Source organism: Vespula vulgaris, chromosome 1, assembly GCF_905475345.1.
Source record: "Vespula vulgaris chromosome 1, iyVesVulg1.1, whole genome shotgun sequence".
Classification (NCBI taxonomy): Eukaryota; Metazoa; Arthropoda; class Insecta; order Hymenoptera; family Vespidae; genus Vespula; species Vespula vulgaris.
In genome coordinates, this window is record NC_066586.1 from 19,660,167 (window position 1) to 19,686,232 (window position 26,066).

The 26,066-nt window shown below is 47.1% G+C and overlaps 1 protein-coding gene across 6 annotated transcripts in view; it reads left to right on the forward strand.

The window, feature by feature from the left end:
* LOC127068129 (myocardin-related transcription factor A) overlaps nt 1–26,066 on the forward strand; it is a 182,446-nt gene that overhangs the window by 28,860 nt on the left and 127,520 nt on the right. For 2 of the 6 annotated variants that reach the window (XM_051004627.1, XM_051004443.1), the window contains exon 1: nt 3,021–3,487. The exons of 1 other annotated variant lie outside the window; for it this stretch is intronic. Coding sequence is in view for 2 of the 5 variants with exons in the window: in XM_051004083.1 (XP_050860040.1) it covers nt 20,711–20,750 (40 nt within the window). In the remaining 3 variants the exon portion in view is untranslated. Of the gene's footprint in view, nt 1–3,020; nt 3,488–9,013; nt 11,342–17,780; nt 20,751–26,066 lie in introns of those variants that run through there. 3 more of the 6 variants (XM_051004531.1, XM_051004083.1, XM_051004180.1) reach the window with 3 other exon arrangements.

The window sequence follows — 26,066 nt, forward strand, 5'->3', positions numbered from 1 at the left end:
ATAAAAGCTTTGAATCTTTCTGCACACGTACATCGCAAACACCCACGTATCTACGCCGAAATCGCGAGTAACAACGAGATTGCTCGTTAACCGAAACTAGATATTCCTCCCACAATTACGGACTATTTTTTTCGTAATTAAACTTGTATTTATCTCCATTAAGGGTCCATCCGTTCGTTCCCGTAGAAAATTTACGAGCGACCTTGCTACGCGATACGAGTTATACAATATCGAAGTTAGGAAAGTATCGTCATTAGGCAGAGGTCCGACTCGTACGCGGATAGAGCTCGAGCGAAGCTAACGACGATGTCACGTCCGTCTAATGTTACCAAAATGGATCTGGCCGATCTCCTTTATGTTCCTTCGAGGGTGCGATACTTTGTCGAGAAATTGGCAAAATGAAATCTGGGCGAAAGGATCGTGCCGACCAAAAATTCGGGAAAAAATGAATGATGACCGACTGCGACGTATTTTATTCGTTTATCTTAACGCGGCCTTTTTCTTTTTACGGCGCGTGACTCGCAGGAAAGTTACGCAGTAGGGAGAGCGTAGGGGGAGAGAGAGAGAGGAAATAAATTTTCATTCGAAAGTCGTCGCTCTTAACGCTTTTCTGATTTGGAAAAAAATACGTTCGAATCGTCTAAATTATTTAACGAGCCAAGGCTTTTGCGTTTCTCGGTCGCATTCTTTCCGAGTTAATCCTTAAATACTGACGAATTCGAACGTTTCATAAATAAACACGGCAAAACGCCGAGTAAGGACTCGTTGAAACGTTATTCTCTCTCTCTTTCTCTTATCCTCTTGAATCCACTCTCCGTGGAATTACGCCAAGTTTTCGATGGTTGAAAGACCGTAAACTCGCTCGTTGGGAACCGCGCGCTTTTCGACTCCGGCAAAGACCAACGCGTTCTACTCTCGACGTCGGTGTTTACCGACGTGCTTTGCCCGTTCGCTCGAGGCAACGAATAATAAAAATCGTAATGTGGCCGGATCAAAGAGCCACATGCTTTCATAATCCCTCGATGATATGTATTTTCCTGGATACGCTCGATGCTCCTGCTCCCTTATGATTTCATTTCTCTAATTGCGGCTTATTGACTGCGCAAAGAACCGTGATTTTGATTGAGCCATCTTCTCTTGATATTCCCGAATTACGGATATCGTTATTGCAATCATTTCGAAACGAGCTCGAACAACCGGTTAAAAGCAAACTTTAATGGATTAAGAGAGCAAAATGATGTATCGCGTGGGTACTATCGGAACAAACTTTTTAGCTGGCTCGGTATTCAAATCGCATGACGTATGGGTACCGATAAGTAAAACCCCCCTTGAAGACTTACAAACTAAAGACATTAATGTACTTTCATCGTCCTCCCTTTTCCCTTCGACCGCCAAATGTTCTCGCACTAACGTTCTCGGCGCAACCCAGACGTAACCCCTGCCGACCGAATGTCGCGAGAACGTTTAACCATCGCCATATCGTCGTAAATATAACTCGGCGCAACGTTATAAAGAAAAGTAGAGGATTATCGATCGAAATTGAAGGGACATATCCTTTGCAATTTGGAAAATAAAAGTGAACGCTCGTTAGCTCGATTCGACCCGATTGCGTGACGTTGAAGGACAACAAAATTAATTAGCTCGTCCACTTATCTCGTTCTCCTTCACTCGGAAATGATTCTGATACGAAAGTAGCGTCTTTCGATCCGTCCAAACTTTTTATCCAAAGTCGCGTGAAACAAAGAAAGTGCATGGAATATGTTCCAATATTTCCTTTCAACGATTTATCTAGTTTGCACGGGCATAGCTACGTGTGTGTGTGTGTATATATATATATATATATATATATATATATATATATACATATATATAACTATATATATATAACGTTTCAACGTTAAATAACCAAGAACCGTTTAATTATCATTCGCTTTCCAACTTTATGTCGTTCTATATTTTTAAATAACGCAATACAAAGTCAGTTCAGCAATTTTATTAACACTTGTTATTTTTATGATACTATATTAACAACGTTCTTTTATTCCATCGTTCAAAGTCCGTCTTAATTGTCTATTATAGAATAGTGTCGAATCTTTTCGACCCTTGGATCGTCAGACCTGTAAACTGTTTACAGAAATAATTATTTAGCGGGTATCTAACGGCAATTACTTTCAATTAAATAAAGTCAAGCAAGTCTGCTAGTCCTCTACCAGAGTTTGTCGTACCTTTCTCTTATACTTTGAATCGAATTTGATTTAAAAATTGCTTCCAAGTAAAGCGTAGAAGGAGAGCTTACGTACAATTGCTCAGTTTTTTTATAGATACTACGTTTTCGTTACGAAGCTTTCCAAAAAGTTAAACCGAATATACTTGAAATAAGTTTTCGATAGATTATCGAATTTGTGATTAGATAATCGAGGAGAGAATTTAGATAAGTAGCTATAAATATAACCTTTAAAATGTCAAAATATGACTGGACACTTACTCGTAATATGTTTCCTATACTTTCTTACTTTAGGATTGGAATCATGGAAGTTGTATACCCACAATGTATATAACATCACCAATGGAAGAGAGGCTACGCAGGCAGTCATAACAGGATTCGTGTTCCATCCCAATTTCAACAGATACTTGGATTTTTCGACTGCAATGTAATCGTCAAATTATTAGCACGTATTACGTAATATTTAGAAATGAGTCAATTTTCGTCGAATGACGTACCAAAACTTTTCCCATAGTGCGGAACCAATAATTCTCGAATTCGATTGATTTTAACGAAATGCATTTTTTTTCGAAGCGAACACCTTCGTTAAGATATTTTTATCGATACTAACAAGAGAGCGAACAATAGATATGTTCTACTCGGAGCGATCGCAGCGCCATTAGTGAAAATAAACGCCATCTGAATGTCAAGTACGGCTTCGACTTTGGACGAGAACGTCATAGGTATCGCGTTGCGGAACGTCCGACGCGTTTCCACGCATTGCCGTTCAAACGTATTTACATCGATTCGCTCTCGTTGCGTTGTCGTCGATATTGCTAAACGCTTAAGAGCCACGACCGTGACATATGAAAGGTGAGATCGTCTGGAAAGGTTGCCGTCCAATTTCTTAACAATTCCTCCCTTGATCTCGGCTGTTCGAGATAACGTTTATCCCGAGTACGAGAAACTTGGGCAGGATAAGCGCCTCGTCGCAGTTTTTAAGATTTCACAGCAAAAGATCAACTTCGTACGTCTTTTCTAGGAAGAAAGGCGAGTTTGAAAAAAAGATGGTGACTGGAAAGGCGGGAAGATCGAGCGGTGCAGCGCCATCTTGCGCCTCGTCGTGGAGACGTTCGGTCAAACGGCAATATGGCCGCCGTCGCGAGATCTTTAATTAGTGACAAACGGAACGAACGTCGTGTTTTTTCGCATTTCGGTGTCAAAGAAGGCGATCGTCGTTGGTTGGGTCGAACGGCGTAGGCCCGGTCGGGCCTCGAGCTTAAGGTGAGTACACGAATCCTCACGAATTAAATCGCTCATCGAGACGAACGATCGACGCCCCGTTTCTTCTCTCGGCTCGATCTCGCTCGTCTCTCGGCTTAGCAGCGGCCTTCTTTCTTTTCGTGCAACTTTTTTTGCATTCTTTCGAGGGAACGTCGCTGCGAACACGCGCGAGTTTTCTTCCATCGCGACACTCCCCGAGCTTTTCGAAAACTTTCGCGTCTTCGAGAAGACACGGTAAAGCGAGATAACGTGTTGACAGACGCCTCGAACGTAACCGGAACACGCGTTAACGCGAATTATGTCACTGGATTGATTTTTCGATCGACACGATCGCTCTCTCGCATTTTTTTCAAAGTCGCTCGTTTCAACGGAGCAACGTGGAAACGTCTTGCGCGATCGTCCCGTTGCTCGTTTCTAGAAGATGTTTACGTTATCTTTGGGGGTTAAGTTCCCCATTGGGCCTCCCACATCGTTTCCGATCGCACTTGCCGTCGTCGATAAAGAAGGAAGTAGTCTTTCGCGTCTTCGTTGCTACGCTGCTCGGTGCGGTGGCGCCACACGTTTTCGTCGAGCGTCTATATCGCTTCGGGCTTCGGTGAGGCTCCGATGCGCGATTTTACGTAACGCTCTTTCCGACGTTTTGGCAGAAAATTGATAAAGTAAAAATACTATATTATAAAAACGAAAGAGCAGCGAAGAGACAGCTTGGAAAATCGTGAATTTACGAAGTAAACGATAAATATTTCGACTTTCCCGTAACACGATCGGTACTATCGTCGTTTATTTCGAAGAACTTTTGTCAAGAATCGTTTTCCGAGATGTAACTCGCGGTTTTGAATTATTATTCGATGTTTATGAAAATAGCGGATAATCTTATTAATAGCAAAGTTTCTCGCCAAATGACTTTATTGCATTATTTTGATGTAGACTGTACAAAAGACAGCGGTTCTTTCAGTGACAAATTACTGTTATCTACCGTCCTTTGAGAAGCCAAAAATTCCGTGGCATGTTCGCTAAAGAAGAGTAATAATAGATCTCGCTCGTCCCATCTTGCCCTTCGCTCATTATTCCATCCTAGGTACCGCGAAACGAGTCCTTCCGTTAATTACGTTATTGGATCGGTTAACAAATTAGCATTATTCGCAAGAAGAAGAGCGGGATGAGTCGAGTGGTTCCTCGAGAAAAGACGACGACGACGACGACAACGAAGAAGAGAAGAAAAGAGGCGAAGGGATTCTTGCGGTTGTCGCAATTGCGCTTCTTGCTGCGCTCGTCGAAGGATTTTCGCCAAATCCCGGGGGGATTCCTTCCGCGCCACGTCGCATCCCGAGCGTGGAATTTCGGAATTCGTTGCCAAAAAGCGGGCGGCGCGTCTGCGCTCCGATAAAAACCCACTCGATTCGAAGACACGTGCTCCTACGGGACCACACACGTGGCTGCATACACGGAGTAACTCGAAATACGAAACTGTGCGTCCCTCGCCGAACTCGCCACATATATTTTTTTCTTCTTCTTCCCTTTCTTTCAACGATTTTTAATTACCTCCGGAATAGATGACGGACGACGATACGCTCGCTATTATCTCGTTCGCGGGATGTTTACGTGACAGCCGGCGATGTTGCTCGCTTAAGCGTCTCTCTCTCTCTCTCTCTCTTTCTTTCTTGGATGAGATAAGCCCGCGGGAGATCGTCGTTGGTAGAGAGAGAGAGAGAGAGAGCCAGCTTATGTAGGTGCACATGTACGACATACGCATGTCGATCGGTACGCGTATCGAATTCATTTATTCATAGTCCCGCCCACGCGATCCCATTCACACCTGCACAGCCGAGTCCTTCTGTCAACGATAAAATCTACGCCCCGTGGTGTTTGTTCAATTTCACGATTAGCAAGACGGCGCGTGGTGTGGCGGCGCACGGTCTTACGATCACCGGAAACCGCTAATTCCTCTTTCTAATCTCCGCGAAGGATCGCGTCGCGCGTTCGTCCCGTCTATTCTTTTTTCTTCGTATCTTCGTCGCTTAGATCGACTTCTCGTATTTTTCATCTTGTTTTTAATGGAACGCGTCGCCGTTCTTCTTGGAACGCGTCTAGCACGCTTAGTTGACGCGCAAAGACGCATTTATTGACAAAAATAGTAGGCGCCGCTTCTAAGCGCTAACACCTGTCGTATCGCGGCGCGCTTCTAGCTTTTCTCGTTTCGTTGGTTAACTTTGGTAAAGACTACGACGCAGGGGAGCTACGACAAATCGTTAGGCCACGGCTACCTTGGCAAGTGATAGCGATTATTTATTCGCCGGTCGCGGCTATTGCGGTTGTGTAATAATGCGCGTACGCTTAGGGAGGGTTCGCCGAGAAAAACCGACGACGACGACGACGACGACCATCACGATCACGAACACGACGGCGACGATTTACGCAAGACTTTTTCCGATTGAACAACCGGTACGGTAAAAGACCATATCCGGCGTCTTTATAGCCCTCGCTGACTTTGCTACGCTCGCACTTTTAACTTTGCCTTCGCCTTCGGAGAACGCCGTTTCTTCTGATTAGGGAGATCGCTCGGAGATCGAACGGAGATTAGAATAGAAGGGCGATTGAAAAAAGTTTCGGGGAACGCTTGGAATTCAGCCGTTAGAATTTCAACGAACGCGCGCTCGATGCGTCGGCTTTTTTTTCCTTCTCTCGCGATCCATCAAAATTCTCGATCGCGTCGAACAATCTGTTCGTTTCGCGATGATTCATATGCTCGAGTCGCCATCGAAAGTCGACGTACGCGAGCGTCGATCGATATTCGAGGATATTCGAAACGAAGAGAACGCGTACGTACGCTGAGAGATGGATGTCTTTGCGTCACCAAAATACCAACCGTGTTTTCTCCTCTCTCGAAGGCGAATTAGAGAGAAGGAAAAGAAGAAAAGGCGGACGTGCACGGTCGTTCCCGCGAAGAATTCGTGCATTTGGCCAGTCGCGCTCGCTTTAAAGGCATCCACAATACTAAATCACGAAAATCGCGCTATCTGCCAAAAGGACGATAATATACCAAGAAGCGCGCGACCATTTCTCTCTCTCTCTCTCTCTCTCTCTCTCTCTTCCTCTCTTTCTCGCTCATCTTCCATAAGTCGTTGTCGCGTTCGCGCGCACGACAACGCGAGCGCCTAATCCATGCCAGCTTTTGCTCCACTGCCAAATTCAAAATACGTGGACGTAAAAGCGAGTGAGACCTCTCCATTCGCCTTCTCTGTTGCTCTTTTAACGACGACCTCGACGGAGTTGACAAAAAAAAAGAAAAAAAGAAAAGAAAAAAGTCTAATTTAATCGACCGTTGTTTCGTTCAATTCGCAGATTCGCAGCAAATTCTTTCTCGATGCGCGTCGAAATCCAAAAAAAGTAGTCGCTATATGCGTTTACGACTTTTCATTTCGTGTCAGAAGTACGGTGAATCGTAACTCGTCGTTACGGTGACTCTTTCTCGCGTCAGCCGTTACTCCGAAAAGCTTTTTCGGCAGTAATCCAAATTTCGATCGGCCGCGCCGAGCCGTCGTCGAGCCTACGAACGAGACGCCGGCAAAACCGTACTTTTCTCTTTTCTCCTACGTGACGCGACTTTGACGAACTCGCGGTGAGCTTGATTACGATCGAAGGAATCTCGTATCTCTTTTCTTATTTCGAGTTGCAAGACGAGCAGGTACACGTGCTTCGATAATCGTTCCCCTTAGTTCGAACACGGATGTCGTCTCGCGGCCGATTAGCGCCGTCGCTAAACGCACGCGTTTAGGAGCTTCGACGATCGTAACCTCACGGCAAAGTCTATTTTCAAATAATACATTTCTTCGATGATACGCATCGACGTAGAAATTTTCGTCTAGCAACGCCGCTCGATTCGATTTATTTATTTAAGTTTTCGATCGAGAACGAGATGAATGTCCGGTGACTCGAAACGCACTTGGTGTATTTTCGAAAATTGAAGTCATAATGCGTCTGGGACCTATATCACGCAGTCGGCCCGCACCTGCTCGAGTTCGTCAAGCGTTAGTTCGGATTATTAACTCCCTCGGTGGCAGAAATTGCAATTTACACTCCGTAAGCAGACGAATTGGCTTGGCAGGTGGATATTAGCGTTGCTGAAGGCGCATAGACCAGTCCGCTCCTCTCCATCTCTCTTCATTTCTCTTTCTCGCTTATCGAGCGAACCCGTTGGCGGCTAATTTCATTGCTTCGTGCGCGTCAGCGTAAAGTTTCTATCGAGAGAACGGCGAAATGCTCTAACGTAAGGAAAGATTTTGGCGTACGGTCGGGCGAAGCTTGCGAAACTCGTGCGCGTATGTATGCACAGTGAGAAGCTTTATTGCACGCATCGGGGGACGTAAAAATCGGTCACGAGACCGGCGTAAACACGCATCGCCGACACGAAAACCGAAATAGTTAAGCCGAATTCTCAGACCACCGTCGGCTTAGACCGACTGTGCTCGTCGTTGCCATTTAACAACGCTCACGCTCTCGTCCGTCGCCTCAAGACTGGATTAGAACAGTACACGGCTCGTAGCGAATTTAGAGAACTCCGAAGAGAGCCCCGCTCTCGTCGGTTTCGACCAAATATTTTCTACCTCGAGCGGACTCCTCGGACAATTTTCTTTTACGCCGCGACGTTGGCGAGACCTTGAAATAAAGGAGAGAAGAAAATCTTGACCGTTTTTATATACGGGACACCGTTAATACCGTCTTTATCGAGAAATCCGGAGATACAAATTACGAGTCTCGGCGCATTTTGCATTTAAATTTCTCGCGATGCGCGTCCATTAACTCGTGGGCGCTCCGCAATTCTGCGAATATCGTGCTTAAGGAGAAGGGGGAGAAAGAGGAGGGTAGAGGGAGGGTCGCGAAATAACGTCGTCAAGAGCGACGAGACAAGCCATTTATTGCCTTTATATTTTATCGTCGCCTTTATCTTAATCTTAAGTGCCGAGTATCGCCAATTTTTTTCGTAGTTCGGTCATTCTTGCGAAATAGTAAAGCGTCGGGTTTACTGCTCTTCCACCGTACGTTCGATAACGTTCGATTTAATTGGAAGGCAGTTTATAATAACGCGAATAAATAGAGAGAGCCTCGACGTTCGGTGGACATACGCGAGTACGAGCCGGCGACCGTGCTGCCGATGGTGGTGCGCGTGCGTTAATGCGCCGATTAACTCGCACGGTTCTTAAATCGAGGATATCTCATGACCCAGTATCGCGAATCGACTGTGCGAACGTCATATTAGCACGCAGCGTTACTACTCGGTACTACTCGTTAGCGAGCCGTTAAATAATCGCCCAGAACTGATTTCTTTCTTCTTTTTTTTTTTCAGCCTGCCAACCGATCGATATTATCGTACGAGCGTTCGCCCAACGATCTTACACAACGACTCCTTTAATCCATTTACGTGTAGTTCGAGTAATAGACCGAGTAGACTTTATAATCGTTGCTCGTCCGAGCGCACGAAACGGCTTTGGATCGTTGCTGACCGGTATCGTATACTTGGGATGCGTTCGAGCGTAAAGATCTCTGATTCCCTACAGGAGGCAAACCAATTATATTATTTATAACTTCGAACTAATCTGATTACGAGTTGTTCCCTTTCCCGACGATCCTTCCTTTCAATTTAAAAGGCCCTCCTCGTAGTAGTCCCCGCTCTCCCCTTCGCTCCTTTCTTTCGCTAACGCCGAATTCGAAGTAGCGATCGAGTATCGTCCTTTTTATCGGCCTTTCAGCGACATAAATCGATCGATTCCGCGAGAACGAGTTTATTTATCCGCTCGAGTCGATCGAGAAGCGGCAGGAAGAAAAAGTGACGAAGCGTCCGCCTCTCCCCCTCCCCTCTCCCTCTCGCGCGCGCGACCGGAGAGATTATAGGAAAAAGAGCGATCCGTCTTGCGGCCTCTCGCTGCCGATCGGTGACTTTTATTAAGAATTTCAGAGCGTTTCACTCGAGTCCGTCGAGCGACGACGTTTCAGCGAGGAATGTTTCAACGAGCGTCGAAGGAGTAAGGATTCCAAAATAGTAAATAGGTCGTTGCAGAGCCTAGCTCCATTTGTTTCTAGAAACGTCGGGTCTTTGTCAAACTTAAAAATAAAGATGGGTAATATCTTTTTGGAGGAGAGGGAGGAGGGATGGAGGAGAGAGAAAAATAAGAAACAAAGATCTGCGGAGCTACCGGCCGCTCCGAGGTGTACGATGACGTCAGCGAATCCACGACTAGGTCAAGGATACCAAAAAGGATCCTAATTGTTCGCGTCGACCTTTCTGCGTTTCGGCTTTCCTTCATCCTTACGTCTTGAAAGCCGATTCTCTTCGGGCGGCATCAATGGGAACATCATCTTGCCGATTACGTCAGTCTCACACACACGCGCGCGCGCGCACGCGCACTTGCTCTAGTATTTAACTAAAAAGACCACCAAGGCCGTTCGATCGATGTTATTTTTCTTGGAGAACCTCGTGGCTTTCGAGCTTCTCTTACTTTGTTTTTTTCTTCTTCTACTTTTTTTTTTTTTCTTTCGGTGTAATTCTTCTTTATTAACCAGTTCAATAAATCAACGCTTTAAGCATCGAATTCTTTGTTCTCTCGTTGTTTTTTCAAGGAGCGTTTGCGAAAAAGAGGTGATCCGGATCGTTTTGTACGTTACGTCAAGGACGTATCGACGGCTGGATAACGAGACACGAAATATTTGTGATTCAACATTAATATTCTTTCCCGGTGAGAAGCTTTCGACGTGCACCAGTAAACGTATAAATTCGGCACGCGTAAACGCGTATCCCCGAGCCTTTACGATCGGACTGGCTGTAAAATTTTCCCGTAGAACGACCGTATAAACTCGCGTATCTCCCGTTGTTACCCGCAAAGATCGACGAGAGAAAAAAGCGAGACTTTGTCGAGATTTCGTCGATCGGCGAAAACGGCGTTGCTCGGTCCTGGCCTGTTGCGATAACTTCGAAATATTGTTTTAGATACGTTTTGTTTGTTTTCTCTTTATTCTATGAATTCTCTCCGGCGAAGTCGAATAGAATATGTCAACAAGGAGGATGTAAATATACATCGGTGCGAACAAGTCGGAGAAATATCATTGTTTACTTTCTTTTAATTCTCGTAACGGGAAAGGCATTCCTTCGGAAACGAGCCGCGCGCACGGACGCAACCCAGACGCTGGAAAGTCCGACACGAATTTTGAGCGTTATCGCGCGATGAGATCGGCGCGATGGATCGGGCCGACGGGATCGAGAGAAGAAATCCGTAAGTACGTTACGAAATCCAATTACCTTCCCCGTTAGGACAGCGTGCTCGAGAATGATAAAACAACGTCGTTACGTTTTCATGCCCGTTGACACCAGTCTTACGAGTTTCGCTTATCAAAGGGTTTTAATCGTCCCTCGTGCGATCTTATCGATCGACGAACGTGTATCGGCCCGTGTTATAAGCTTCGCCTACACCCGTTGACGAATCGTCCGGACGTATTCCTTGAACGAGCAACCCGATAAAGAAGTTTTTTCCTTTTCCTTTCCTTCGGTAGCGAGAGCGTCTAATCGAAACGTTCGAAATCGAGAAGACTTTCCCCTCGGGAATATAATTCAAGCGTTAAACGCGAAAGGGAACAACGCTACTGCAATTTGTCCTCTTGTCGAGGTCGACGTTGCGCTCGGTCGACGCGTCTCGCAAGAGGGAGATCAACCTCGTAAATCTCAACTTTATTTTCGAGGAAGAAAAAGGATGGCGGTGGTGGCCTTTACGAAACGAGGGGAAGAGAAAGAAGGATAGGACCGCGAGGAGCGCAGATTGTATCCTCTCGAAACAGATGTTTCGAGACGAGCGCCTTAATTAAGAGGTAATTATTTATTCCACGGGTCGAATACACGAAGCTCGCTTCGCCGCTATCGCCGCCTCTCTTAATGGGTTACTCGTGAAAGCGGAAGCGAGCATCCCTCGATATGAGCGCGCATAAAGAATGAGTTATTCTCCTTTACGTCTCGAGTCGCGATTTAAATCACTTTTATTTTTATCTACCGATAATGAGAGAGATCGGAGCGTTCCGATATTTTCGTTTTACGACGACTCGACGACGACGACGACGACGACGAGTGATTTCTAATCTCGTCCAACTCGTCGAAAGAAGCTGCATTCGTTTCCCTCTTCGGAATACGCCGACGCCATTGTCAAAGACTTTGCACCATCTTCTAACCATTTTTCTTTTCGTTTGACAGCTTCTCCACGTGACACTTTCTATCTTTGACGACGAAAAGACTCCACCGTCCATCGTCTATTTTTTTTTCCTCGTTTCAGCAGTTCGTCCGTTATACGTGATTTATCACAACCCGTGCGATATCACGCGTATTGGCTCGCGTTTCGAAAGACATTGGATCTTTTCTCACCGTGTGCGTCCCTAATGTTTTCTTACATCGTTTCGTGACGCTATGATTCATTCGTCGCGTTTACTGAATCGCGATATTAAAAATAGGCAGGAACAAAAGAGGAAGAATAATGACGGATAGAAAGTTGTCGAAGATAATAGAATTACCATGTCGATTGCAATGGTAATCGAGAAGAGCGAATTCAATGAGCCGTTTATCTGCCGTTCGCATCCGTGGCACCTTCCTTGGTTTCTTTTCTTTTCTTTTTTCTTTATGCCGAGGATGCACAATGAAATGATACAGATTAAGGATGTCGCCGTGGCCGGTGTTTGCGAATTAATGTCGTCGTTTTACGATGACTCGGGGTTGAACGCCGTGACCTCACACAGGTAATTGGACGTCGCAGGTTGGCACTTAGCGATGACTCACCGGCACGCTCTCGCGGATTATCATCGGCGAACGATCTGCTTTCGATGATCCGTGTTCTCGGCTTAGAAGAGCGCAGAGACGATTTGCCTTTCTCCCGTTTAAATCATTTACGAAGTAAGGAGACCACGTTGTATCTCGCTTCGATGCGCGTGCATGTAATGAAATAGTATTATAAAATTATGGCGAGAGTCGACGGCCAATATATCCGTTTAAAACGACGTTTGACTCGTTAACGATTCGTTTTGGAATGTGTCGCGAACGTCGAGGTGCGATAATCGCGAAAAATCTTGAGTACCGCGATAAGACGCACTCGCGCACGTACCAAGTGACGCAACACGGCGCTCGTTGTGTCGTGGATGGAGGAAAGGCAAATGTATTTTTGGTCCATAGTGAGTCATACCGCCTACACTATCTCACCAATACTCGTGTGCATTCTATCTCGTTCTCTCTCCCTTTTACACTCGCTCGCTCGCACGCGATTTCACGCGATTCACCTTGCTGCGTCTCTGCGAGGGTACACGTGCCTTCTCCTCCTCCTCCTCCTCCTCCTTTTTCTCCTTTCTTCTCCTTCGTTTCTTTTTCTTCTTTTTCTCTCCTCGAGGTTGCGCAAGGCACGCATTACGAAGATTACGCCAGTATCCCCACGGCTCGACTCGACGGGAATAAAGAAATCTTTTTTCGTTCGGACGCAGCCTCCTCGAAATGAGATTTTTTTTCTCGATAACCATCTCTCTTCGCTCGCCATCGATCAGCCTAATATCGTTGATATCAAAGCGTCGGGCCAAGTAACGAAAGATTCTCGATAGACTTTCTCTCGAGATAATTTAGAAGAAATCGCGAAGCTCTTTGAAACCTCTTTTTCTTTCGAGTCAGGCGCACACGCACACGCAGACACACGATTTCTCGACCGCGTTCGAACAATACGATATTTCACGCGCTAAATCTCTCGGAAACAAGGTTGACGAAGGCACGTGACTCGTATCAATCTCGGAACCGTTCTAATTTCTTTTTTTTTCCGGGTTCGTCGAACCTTCCCTTTCGTCTGGTCGCGACCGTTTTAAGAAGGAACGAAGGAAAGAAAGAGAAGACGCGCACTTAGCACGCTCGCTAGATTCCTCGGATATTAAAAACAGCTGGAACTTAGCAGCGCGCAAAGCCTATGCTCTCTCTCTCTCTCGCGCGTTTATCGTACGTGTCGTTTACGAGCGGCGAATTTATCGTTCCTTTCGCGATTTTAAGCATCGTCGGGTGATTTCGCGTAGAGGCGTGCGCGACATCGTCCTTTTTAGCGAGGAAGAAAGATGATGCGACGAGCGTTCGAAAACTTTTGACCCTTTACTCGGGTCGATGGAAAGTGGGCTCGATTAGCTTTTACGTATTACCTTGATCGAGGGCAACGAGGTGCCGGTTCCGCTCGACTTCGTTCGAATTCGCTAATTATCCGAAACAGTTTAAAGTACCGTCCAAGAAAACACGTCGACGGATATCTAGGTCGATCCAGAAATAGCTCGAATGCATCCACCCGCTCCTCCTTCTTTCCCCACTCACCGAACTTCTCGGCTCTCAATGAAACATCCTCATCTTCTTCGGAGTTCTCAGAGACTTACCGCTCTCCTCCTTTTTCTCTCTTTTATCTTGTTTTTTATTTTCTTTCTCGATCTCCCTTCTTTCACGCGTTTCTTTCTCCAGTATCCTTCCAACGATTAATTTTTAACGAGCCAAGGCAAGTTCGCATAATTGAAACATCTACGAGGCGAATCTCGTCGCTCTTCCAACGAAGGAATTCGCGACGTTGTTTCTTTCACGTCGGGAGAAAAATCATTATTCGACACCAGGCAGATCGTGCAGGGGGAATGAAAAACGTCGAGTTCTCTGGCGATGTCATCGCTCGAACGCGGGGTTACGTTCCAAACGAATTCTTCCTAACGTATGGCACCACTTTGTCCGATGGAGTCGACCGGCTGTCTTCTGTAATAACCTCCCTGTACTTAAGCGAACATGGAGCGAGCGAGAGAAGGAAAGTCACTCCATCTCTCTCTCTCTGTCTTCCGTTTAAAAAAGACTCGTCTTCTCTCGGCTTTGCTACGGCGAGCGAACGCTCCTCCGTTTTCTTTTTTCTTTCGTTGCTCCTTCTTTTTATTCGTCTCCATCCTTGCGCGCGCAGCAGACTTTCGTTTCCTGCGTACGCTCCTTCGTATCGCTTTACCGCAATTAGTTTGCGTACCACCCGTCTTCCTCCTTCGGTCCCCTACCCCCCTTAATTCGAGCGCCGATCGTAAATCCGCGCCGACGTCGTCTTCTTCGCCGTGCTCTCCCTCGACCGTGAAGAAGAAAAAAGAAGAAAAACGATAGAAAATTGGAACGTCTCTCGACCCCCTCGCTTATACCGGGTGGTCGTCGTCGCGAACTTGGACGAAACACGTTCGGTCGAGTGTCTCCGAAAAGATACTTGTCCAAAGGAATACTCTGATTTTCGGGGATGTCAAAAGAAAAGAATATCATTATTTTGACTGGGTGGACTTTCGGAATAACTTTACGAAGGAAGGAAAGAAACTTTGCTGTTGTCGCGTACGAGGATGTAGTCGCGTTCGCGATAGGCACCTTGGCGATCGCGGCCGACCGAGATGGAGGTGGTGAAAGAGGAAGAGGTGCTAACATCGGTATCCAGATTTAGTTGTACAGGATGGGACCGGCCAAACGTCGAAAATAAAGCGGCACGGAGACGCGTCGCCCTGACAATAACGCGGAGATTAATTCCTCGCGAGCCTTCCGAAAAGGCTTGCGCGCAATTATGCGCGAATGACGTCAAGTCACCGACCATGCACCGTCCTCCGTATCGTAATCGCGTCGTTAGAGAATTCCTAATTTTCTAGTCTAGTCGAGACAACGGGCGCTACGACTCGGTCGCTTGGTCGTCTTTTCTCTCTCTCTCTCTCTCTCTCTCTCTCTCTCTCTCTCTCTCTCTCCATTAAACAACGCGCAAATAGAAACGCGAGACGTCCTCCTCGATCTTCGCGTCTTCAAAGTCCGTTATTTTTATCGCAAGTCGCTCGATAACGGTGCCTCGACGAATTATTTCGTCGACGGCCGGGCAGATGTTATCAATGGCTGAACGTGTATTTCGTGCGGGATTTGATTGACGTCCCCGTGAATTACGAGAAAGGCGCGTGTCGCTGAACGCCAAATAAAATTAGCCTCTATGGCTAATGCGCGTTAACGCTACATAGCGTGTGCGTGTACACGTATACACGCATATATATATATTACTCATACGTCGGCGTTCTCTCTCAAAAAGCAACTTTCTTCGCTTCGGCACCTTTCTCACGCCCTCCCACGCTCGCTTTCGAAAGAGATACCGTGCTACGAGATCGATGGGCATTCGAACGTTCTGATAATTCGCCTAAGTTTCGCCATGTTCCCGACGATCGTCGCGAACGATAAATCGTTGCTTAACGCTCGCAAAATTCGTCAGCGATGGTAGTCGAGCACGGGCGTGGACAGCTACGCGCGGCGACTTTCGACGAAATTCAAGGCAATCTTCCTGCGTGTCTCTCGTTACGCCGTGAATCAGCGATCGGCGACTAACTCTCGAGGCGCGTTCTCGCAATTTTTAGCGTAAACGCGAAAGAGATTTGTTTTCGCAGAAAGTCGCGAATACGTCGCAGAGGGAATTTGACGGAGGAGCGCTACTGGCTTCGAGGGAGAATCCTCGAGGGAGAAAGGGATGACACGGGTGCCGTTACGAAAACATCCCCGCGAGAGGACGTTGCCTCTTTGATTCATTGCTTCCTGCTCCGGTGCCGCGAACCGATCGTATTTTTGTCCGCGCGAGATCTCGCGCGAGAGCTCGCGCGTGTTTCTTCCTCGTTTCTCTCTCTTGCTCGCCTCTCCTCGCCCTCCACCCCGACCCCCCTGCTACCCCGATATTATTATCTCCCTCTTCTTTCTCGGCTCTTCGTTTTTATCCCTCTCTTTTTTCCTCTCTTCCCATTTCTCCTTTTCTCGTTTCCAGGCTTCTCCCTCGAGCAAACCGGTGGCACGCGAGCACGTGAAAAACAAGGCGGACGCGCGCGAGAAGAAGAGAGAAGGAAAGAGATCCGGTGAGATCACGCGGATTTAATCAGCGCTATTATGACCTAGTTGCGCTCGACGTCGCATAAATCTCTGCGCTACATAAATCCTCGGCGTCGCGGCTTGCCGCGAATTTCCAAACGAGACGAGGGCGGGAAGGATTTATTAATTGTTTCTTACACGGGGGAGACTTTCCTTTCCGTCCGATAAGTCGTACTTCTTAACGGTGGCTGAAAACTCGCCGCGTTTCTCGGTCTTTGTAAAATCAGGAAGGATGCTCTCGAGGCAAAAGTGAAATCGAGTCGTACGCGCGGTACTCCTTCACCGACGGCGCTCGAACTTCGAAAGACGGAGTTACAGTTTCTCTTTCTACTTTCTTCGGACGTTGGATATGATTTTAAGTCGCAAACATCGAGGATCTTTTTTCGGTATTAATATTTATCGAAAGGAAAAATAATGTTTTCTCGTTTGCCGGCACATCGCTTTCTCCTCGGCACTGATTTACGCCGGTCTCTTGTCTTCCTTAATTAGGTTAAGGACTCTCTCGGTTCTCCTCCCTCTTTTCCTTCGTGACAATTCGTCGCTCCTTGCTTTCGATTTATTCGATCAAGCTCGTCGTTCGTTCGTCACCGTCTTTCGAGAAGGATCGAAGCGAGGCGAGGCGAGGCGAGTTTCGCGTCGCGCTTCGCGAGAAGCAGCGCCGCGTAAGCCGTAACCGCCTCCTCCGTCGTGGCTGGTCAGCCATCTCTCCTTGTCGCCGCGTCTATCGAAGGCCGTTCTAGGCCGTTCGGTAGCGGCCATTAGGCAATGCTTCTTGCACCGGTTGCCTTACTCGCGCTCTCTTACCCATAGCCGAGAGTCTCTCGTCCTTGCGAACGTTAGAGATCGATCGTTTCTCGGTAAAAACGATTACGAGAGTTATCGTCGTCGTTGGACGAGATCTTCCTTCTCGCGATAACACGAGACACGAGCGAACGAGATAATGGTCCCTCCCAGCTCATTTGCATAGCCGTGGAAACGCGCTGGTCGTTCCATTTTTAATGTCGTACGTTGAACAAAAAAAAAAAAAAAAGAAAAAGAAAGAGAAAAGAAAAAAGAGAGGAACAAGTACACCGAGGGTTCTCGAGCGGGCGCGTTATTGCGACACAAGCTGCGAGAGGATGTTTATTCGCGCGGCACGCTTCGGATAATTTAATGTAAACGCTCGGGAATTACGCATCGGCGTAGCGCAAAATCTCCCGGCGTGGAGGACTTTGCGAGTCGGGGATTGCTTTCGAAGTGGAGAGAGGGAGGAGAGTTAACGAGCTCCGCCGACGCCGACGTCGCCGCCGCCGCCGCCGCCGCCGCCGTCGCCGCGCGAGAGGGAAACTTTGAAATTTATTAACTTGTAAGGTACGTTCTTGCGTTCCGTGGCAAGAGCCACCCAGAACTCAATAAAACGTTACTTTCGTTACTTTCTCGCAGTCTCTTTTTCCTCCCCGTTCACTCGCCGTTCGTTCGCTCGCTCGTTTATTTTTTCGCCGCGCGATAAAACTTCTCGTCGCGTGTTTTTCTCCCTCCCTTTGGCTCTCGGCCGATACGCAAGAGAAGTACTCGTGCCCGCGGCGACTTCGAGGAACACCGCAGTCGGAAAAAGTCGGACTCGCCTTCCTTTCCAACCGTTCGATTTTAACGACGCTTTTTAGCTACCACGCCAAATAACGGAGTCATCCTTACTTAACTAGTCGAGTTAGCGAGGACGTTTTTTTCCTCGACTTGCAACGAATCGTTATACGCGTATACAATATAGTACGGATACGTACATCGTAGACGCTTCGTAGTCCGCCCTCGGACGTAAAATCGACGGAAAGAAATAGTACGCGATAAAGAAATAGTACAAATGGAACGTGGTAACTGGGAGAGTCGGTAAGAAGGTCGATGGTAGGTCGAAGAGATCATTATTTTCGAGTCGGTTGCGAGTAAGACGAGGCGACTAACGATGATAATGGCGTCTGTTTTTCGCGAGTTCTCTCTAGGTGGACGGCGACTGCCGGTGGAGCCTATGATCGACTATAAAGGCCATCTGTTCGCTTTTAGAGTCGCCTTTATACCGTGTGGTGACGTCACACGCGCAGGAGATAAACCGAGGATGGACGCCCACTCGGGCATCTCGTCGTGCCACCTTATTCCATCCTCTCTCTTTCTCTCGGCCGGCCGCTCGTACACGCACCTTGTTTTCTACGCATCGAACGAGGCGCATTGACGGACGACCGTGTTATATACGACGCGACTTTAACGACGCTTCGTTTAATCGCCACGATTTCGAGTAAAGTTCTTCGCGCTGGAAATGCTTTTGGCATGATTATTGCGACGATCTCGGCCGGAGACCGTCGTCGTTCGTAAATCATCCGACTCGCTTTGCGATATTTTTTATACCACGGGCGATAATCGTTGCCAAAGATTCCACGTTGCCCCTCGTACGATGCAAATGATACGAAAATACGGGATCGATCGCGTCGATCCGATAAGATCGATAGGAGAATATCCGAGGAGAGACGGATGACTGCTCGAAAGCGCCTCGCAGCGTGAAAGGATGGAACGATCTCGGAGTTCTAGATTGGCTACGTGCCAGGCGTCCCGACGCTTACCGAGAGGGTGGACCGAGTCCGACCGAAGACGGCGTCCCGGCGTCGAGCGTCCGTCAGTGCGCGTGTGACATGGCTGCGAGGCGCTACGGCGACCTAGACGCCCTCCACCTCGCGATGTGAACGCACCCGCAACCGTTATTCGAACGATTGGCAATAACTGTCTTGCGAGCCCTTTGCGTCCTCCCACGTTTCTCTCTCTCTCTCTCTCTCTCTCTCTCTCTCTCTCTCTCTCTCGCCCTCTCTCTCGCTCTCTCCGTCCGTCTGTCTTCCCGTCTACTTCTCTCACAAGCTTACTCTCTCCCTCATTTCACCTATCCATTACATCTCTCTCAATCGCTCTCTTTCGAACCTATATCCGAAAAAGACCGATCGTCGTTACGACAACGATCGACGACGACCACGCGAGCCACGGATGCTTCCTCTCTCGAGAGGATAGGACGAGAACTCACTGGCCGTTATTCGCGTGAGATTCACGAACGAAACGTCCTCGACGGTGAAACAAGATCCCAACCTTTTCTACTGTAAAAGAAGAAGAAGAAGAAGAAGAGGAGGAGGCGGAGGAGGCGGTAGAGAAAGGAGAAGAAGAAGAAGCGAAAGAAGAAGAAAAAGATTAGCCGCGAAGAACGAGAGACGCTTTCCTAAGGGGTAGTAGTTTGCGACGTGACGTAATCGCGGACAGCGTTCTTCGCGAACTCGCTCTACTACTTATGATTTCTTCGATCGAAAAGTGTTCAGAGACTCTTTGAGTTATGGCGTTGGCAACGAGGATACCGAACGATTCATGAATCCATGTACGGAGCGTTCGAGAGGAAGAGATACGAAACTTGTTCCCGATCGTTTTTTCGAGACGTCACGCGTTTATCCTTTCCAAGAGATCGAGCGAGGATTCGCCGAAAGAAAATGTAACGGACGATGCGAGGGCGATCTCTGCGAAGCAGGATGGCGAATTGAAGCGGTCAGAGGCTCGATTTTCCTTTAATCCCGGAGCTCCGAACGAATCACGACGTTATCATTCCCAGAGCAAGAGAAGACTGCATTCCCTAATCGAACGACACGTTGAGAAAAACAAAAAGAAAAGAAGAAAAAAAGAAAATGAGAGAGACAGGGCCGTGAAAAGGATGAACTCTTTGTAAATACGCGCTCGCGGATCGAGGACCATTAGTATATTCTATTTATTTTTAAGGATCATTCTCGCGATACTTTTCCAAGCGACCCGAGCCTCTCTTTCTCGTTTCCTTGAATTTTCCTCGACGGAACAGTGCGCGTTCGTTATCCGTGTCGAGGCCGTGCGTAAAAGATGACAATTCGAGCGCGTTTCTTTTCAATGTGACTTCGTCTAAGAACGAAAGTGTCGCGCTTTCGAATACTTTTGAACGCAATACCGTCGATCGTCTCGACAGGTATAACTTTGAGGGGAAACCAATGTGTCTTTTGGCGAGACCAGTCGCGATTCTCCCAGGAGGAGAGGAAGAAATTCGTTCTCGAATCGATCGCGCGTAAGAGAAAGAGTGGCCGTGCATCGAGAGGAATAGGAGGAGGAGCGGAGGAGGGGGAGGAGGAGGAGGAGAAGGAGGAGTGTTATTGCACGAGCGAATCGAAGCCGAGTGCGAGCCACGTGCGTGCAGCGGGTGTGCGTGTGTGCTGAAAGTGTGGTGCGCTCGCGCGCGAAGTGCAGAAAACGACGATGGAATATCGGTGAGGTCACGAGGTCACCGCAGAATGCCTGAGCCGAGGGCGAAGCGCTGTAAACACTGTGACGGTACGCCGTGTGCATCTTCGTCGTCCTCCTGCACTTTCGCCGGTTCTGACCGCGATCGAACCGTGTCTGTGTGTTTGTGCAAGACTTTCGACGTGCTTTTTACTAACACGATTAACAACGACGTACGAATAAAGATCGTTTTTTGATTGCTGTGGCTTGTCTTAATTAACATTCTCCATCCCTGTCGTCTTTTACAAAATTTTACCTATTTTCAGCTCTTCGATTACGCGGCGTCGCGCGACCGACCCGAATAATCGGACCCTTCTGCGAACGCTCGAGCGACGTTTACTTGTTTCTCGTAGAGCACGGTTCTTGGCCGTTTCGTTCTATTCGTCATAGGTGCTCTTTAAGTACCTCTTTCAACCTACGTATCCAAATCGGCTCCCACGAGCGTTTCATCATCCGCGCACGACGTGCGTCGTTGCGAAGAAATTTTCGCGGATGAAAAGTTTGCTCTTAATTAGGCCCACGGGGGAGGCCATTTTATCTCTGGGTCATTTATTCCGTCCTACAGACACTTGGACCCAGCTTGAGGCAGGCAGGCGAGCAAAGCGAGTACGCGAAGCGCATTCCGATCGGATGGCAACCGCGTCGTCCAACTACGCGCAATCTCTCTCTCTCTCACACACACACACGCGCGCTCGCGCACACACCACGTCTTTCCTCGCTATTTATCTCTCCACCGTATTGGCCACGCCAGTATTTTTATCCACGGTTATTCACCCCCTTATCTGCGAATAGAGTGGCTCCTTATCCGCCCAGTCTCTCCTCGAGTAGTAGTATTCTTCTTTTTTTGTAGCGTCCTTTTCTCCTGGCAGCCGGTTTCGTGAATGAAGCCATACTTTTATGCTCGCTATCGCTCGCGACGATCTTTCTCCTTCTTCTCTCGACGGTCCGAAAAGGAATTCGGAAGAAGGAAGAATTCGTAGATCGTATTCGATCCTCCGAGATCGAATCTTTCGCAAAGTTCTTCGTCTTGTCGTTGTCGCGCAACGGCCGTTTCCTTCGAACGTTCGACTATAGTTAGACCATCGATAAAAGCCTTCGTTGAAACCTCGATCGGTCTCTTCCTTTCGCTTCTCTTTTCGTTTCGCTGATCTTTTAATCCGTTTTCAGATGGATGCTTTGTCGCTAAGAAAATGCGAATCGCGATGCGTCGAGTAAATTCTATCCGAGATATTACAAAGGATCGATTGAAAAGGGGTGCGATATCGGTAATCGACGTTGCTCGGTGTATTTCGACGGGCGGACGGTGATGTATGAAGGGCCAACAGCCGGATGATTACCAGGAATTCGTTCTCGTCCTACAGGACGTTCTCGTCATTAAAGAGAGTCCGCTCTTTTTAATCGCTTTCTTCATCAATCACTAATCCGAGCTCGTTCCTTTCCATCTCTCTTGCTGTCATCTCCGCGAAACAAACATACTGTCACAGACTAATTAAACGACTCGTCGAAGACCTCAAGGCCAACGCGTACTTTGGTATCGCCTTTGCAAGTTCTTCCCTCTTCCAGATCGTTCTCCCGTAATAATTAAAAACGATCATTACGATTAGCAGCACGATAGGCGATATTTAAAACGAACGTAAAACTTCCTGCACGCTCCCTCGAACATTTATCAAAGCCCAACTAATTAGTCATGGACCATTATGCGTTACCGTTTCTCGAACTTTCGGTAGGCCTCTTTAGAATCGGCGATTCAGGATGATCGATAATCTTTGGGCGATTCGGAAGCCGAAATTATCGTACGTGCATCGATCTTCCTTTGCCTCTCTCGTTCTCGCGTCGGCTGAACGAGAATTACGTAAGTAGATTTTTTAAATCCATCCTTTTTTCTTTCTTTCTTGTTCGTTTCTTTTCTCTTCTTCTTCTTCTTTCTTTTTTTTTTTTGGCTTTTTTGCGACAACCTCCAAGGTCGGTGCCGAGAAGAACACGAAGAAAAGAAATAAAATAAAGATAAAATAGACGTGAACAATGAGTGGAGTGAAATAGAAAGGGCGATTTATACATCCGAAATTCTCCTAACGCGATTCTCTCTCGACACGTGTCTCGTGAGACGATTTATCAACCCCTCCGCTTTCATTCGGGACGTCCTTTTGAGTGACTTTGTAACATAAAAAAGAAAAAAAAAAAGAAAATACAGGAGAGAAGCAAAGAATGAAAATAACGCTCCGAGGAACATCTTGAAACTATCTCGAATCGTTTCAATATTTTTTGCTACTGTATTATTTTTGTAGGATCGATGATTGTCCTTCGAACTCGAGATAGGAAAAGATATTTCGGTGGAGTTGTTTGAAGCAGGTGCGCGCTGGAAACATATTTTTCTCCGCGAATATTTTTCGTTTTCGAGCAGAGCGAGTAGTTAGCGAAGGGTATGGGACGGAGTGTCTCGGACACTACGTTTACGCATCATCCATAATGGAATAGTGTATTTATACTGCTCCTCCTCCTCCTTCGAAAGAGAGAGAGAGAGAGAGAGAGAGAGAGAGAGAGAGAGAGAGAGACAGAAGGAAAAAGATACGTGCAAGAGCGCGGCTCGACTCGATTCTTTATATTTTTAGGATTTTTAGGGGCCATTTTCTATTTGGTTTACGTTCTTACCCTCGTTAGATTCGTTAGAAGAATGAATAGGCGATGAACGAGCGATACGAAAATAAAATTTGCCTATCAACTTGGATCGATGAGTCCTCAGGATTTATCGCTTTCTCATTGCATTTAGACTCGACGTTGACGATGTTATTGTTGTCGTCGTCGTCGTCGTCGACGACGTTATGGCGCAAGAGGGCCGGGGCCACGGACTAGTTCGTCCAGAATTGTTTTTGGATTGGTATCGGACGACGTCTAGGTTGTTCGTTAGTGTAACGTGTCGATCTCATCGTCGACGACGACGTCGTTGGTATAAAAGTGATTCGTGGGCACGCGAATGGCTCGTAAACACGGAAACCAACAGCTGCCGATGGAAAACATAGGCTAAATTTAATCGCGATGCTGCTCCTCGTCCCTGTAAAAGTACTTGAGCGTTCCATGTGTTGGCATTATTTGACAATGGCACGGTAAAAGAAAGAATAGAACGGAGAAACGTACGTGCTCGACCATATTTTTCCTTATTCTTTTTCTCTTTCCTCGTACATCACTCTTTAACGTAATACGAACCTAGAGATAGAGGAATAGAGCAAGGGAAAAAGAGGTTAGACCGATTTCGCGTTTCTTTTTGCGAATTCAAGGTAATGCTCTAGCTACAAGGATATACGTACCTACCATGGATGCGATTAAAGAATGTAACATCTAAATATTATGATAGTAGAAGACGTAGAAACTTTCCAAACAGTCTTGTCTCTCTCTCTCTCTCTCTCTCTCTCTCTCTCTCTCTCTCTCCACGCGCACGACTACGCGCGAATGTGGATTAAATGTCCGCGACTCGATCGTGGCTTTCGTCTTACGAGTATACGATTTCAACAGAAGCTTCTCTCTTGACGACGAATTTCGATTACGGTCCGATGACGTTTTATGGCCATACAGACGGAATGAACGATTAAATTTATAATCAACTTCGACCAAATCGATTTTCTCCGAGGAAATTAGGACCGATGATGCGTTCGATAATATCAAAAAATCGAATTCGTTCGTATCTTTATGGTCGTCGAATTTGATGCTTTCCTCTTCCCTCTTCTCTCTCTCGCTCTCTCTCTCTCTCTCTCACTCAATCTCACTCTCGAAGAGCATACGAGAATTTGGCAGCCGGCGATTCTGGCCGGCGTTCGATTATTTATCGGCACGGTATGCGCATTGCGTGGGCGGTCGTCTTCCCCTTCCGTCTCTATTCCGCTTTCTGGCCGCTCTCCAAACGGCGACACTCTTACACCTACGAATTTCCCCTTCTCCTCTGCCTCTCGAGATTCATCCTCATCGCGTCGCGAACGTCGTTCTTACGTGCCTTCTCATGCGTGTACGTGTATTATCTCACGGCACAGAACGCGAGCGAAATTTACGTCTCTTACGCGCGTTACGTCTCCTCGATTACGTGTACTTGCACAGCTCGTAACTTCTTCCTTTTTCTCCTCTTCTCTTCTCCGAAAAGCTCTCGGATCCGAAATCTTTGATTTTTCTCGTAAATCGTTAAGAAAAAATATTTTTCTTATTCTCCGTTTCGTTCATTACGCAATCGCGACGAATAATTTAGTCAATTTCAAAGACTCTTTCTCCCTTTTGTCAAGACACTTCCGCGTATAGCGCAAGAGTGTCTCGAAGACGTAAATTCGTCGGTTGATGAAGAGAGCGCACGAGAAAGAGAGTACGCGCGTGCGAGTCGTGGTGTAGTTTTCGTCCATAGAAGATAAGACAAGAGAAGAGGAAACGAGCCAACGCGAGCCAACTAAAGGGAGAAAAGCCGAAGAGAGAGAGAGAGAGAGAGCTCTATTTTCGTCGGCGAGATTAGACTTATTTATGGGTGGTGTAGAGAGAGAGAGAGAGAGAGAAGCATCGAGCAATCTTTTGAAGAAGTCAGTCGTACGTTTCCGTTTCCGGAACGCAAGGCGCCGACATTTCTATCGCGACTCAAACAAACACCTGATTACCATTTTTAATTTTTTATCTCTTCTCGAATTTTTTGTATCATCGTAAAATATTCGTTTTAATTAACGTCGAGCAGCCAGTCGAAAGATATTTTCATTCGAATTGATAATCAGTTCGCAAAAGCACGAAGACCACGAATCTCGGTTGCGACCTCGAAAATTCGCCGACGTTTCTCCGGTCGTAACTCATCCTCGCGGATCATATCTGACTAATAACCGTCAGATGGCACATCGAAAGCGATCTCGTTGGTACGAGGTAATCATCTCGTCTCCTTTTGACCCGAAATAAATCTCAGACGCGGACAAATTTAACTCGTTACGAAGGATTCGCCCTCGAGAAAGTGGTACGGGTGCCTTTGCCGACTTATATCACAGGGATTCTCAATCTCTCGTACTCTTCCTCCCTCCCACTCTTCTCTTTTTATCCGACCGTTCGATCGTTACCCTTCTTCCGACTTTTTCCATTCATTCTTTATTCCGTCCCGAGACCCTTTCTCCGTTTCTCTTTTTTTCTCATCGCGAACAATGTAGCCAAGGCGCAAGCGCGATTTCTTGTTGCTCTTGGCAAGACGCACGCATGGTTTACGCGCTAACAGCTGTGCTCGCACGCACTTTGCTCGCGCAAAACATCGCTAATGGACCGACAACCCTAACCGAGTTCGCATCGCGTACGCATAAATATAGTGGGGACCTGCGTCTCTCTCTCTCTCTCTCTCTGTCTGTCTCTCCGTCCCTCTTGCCGGCCCCT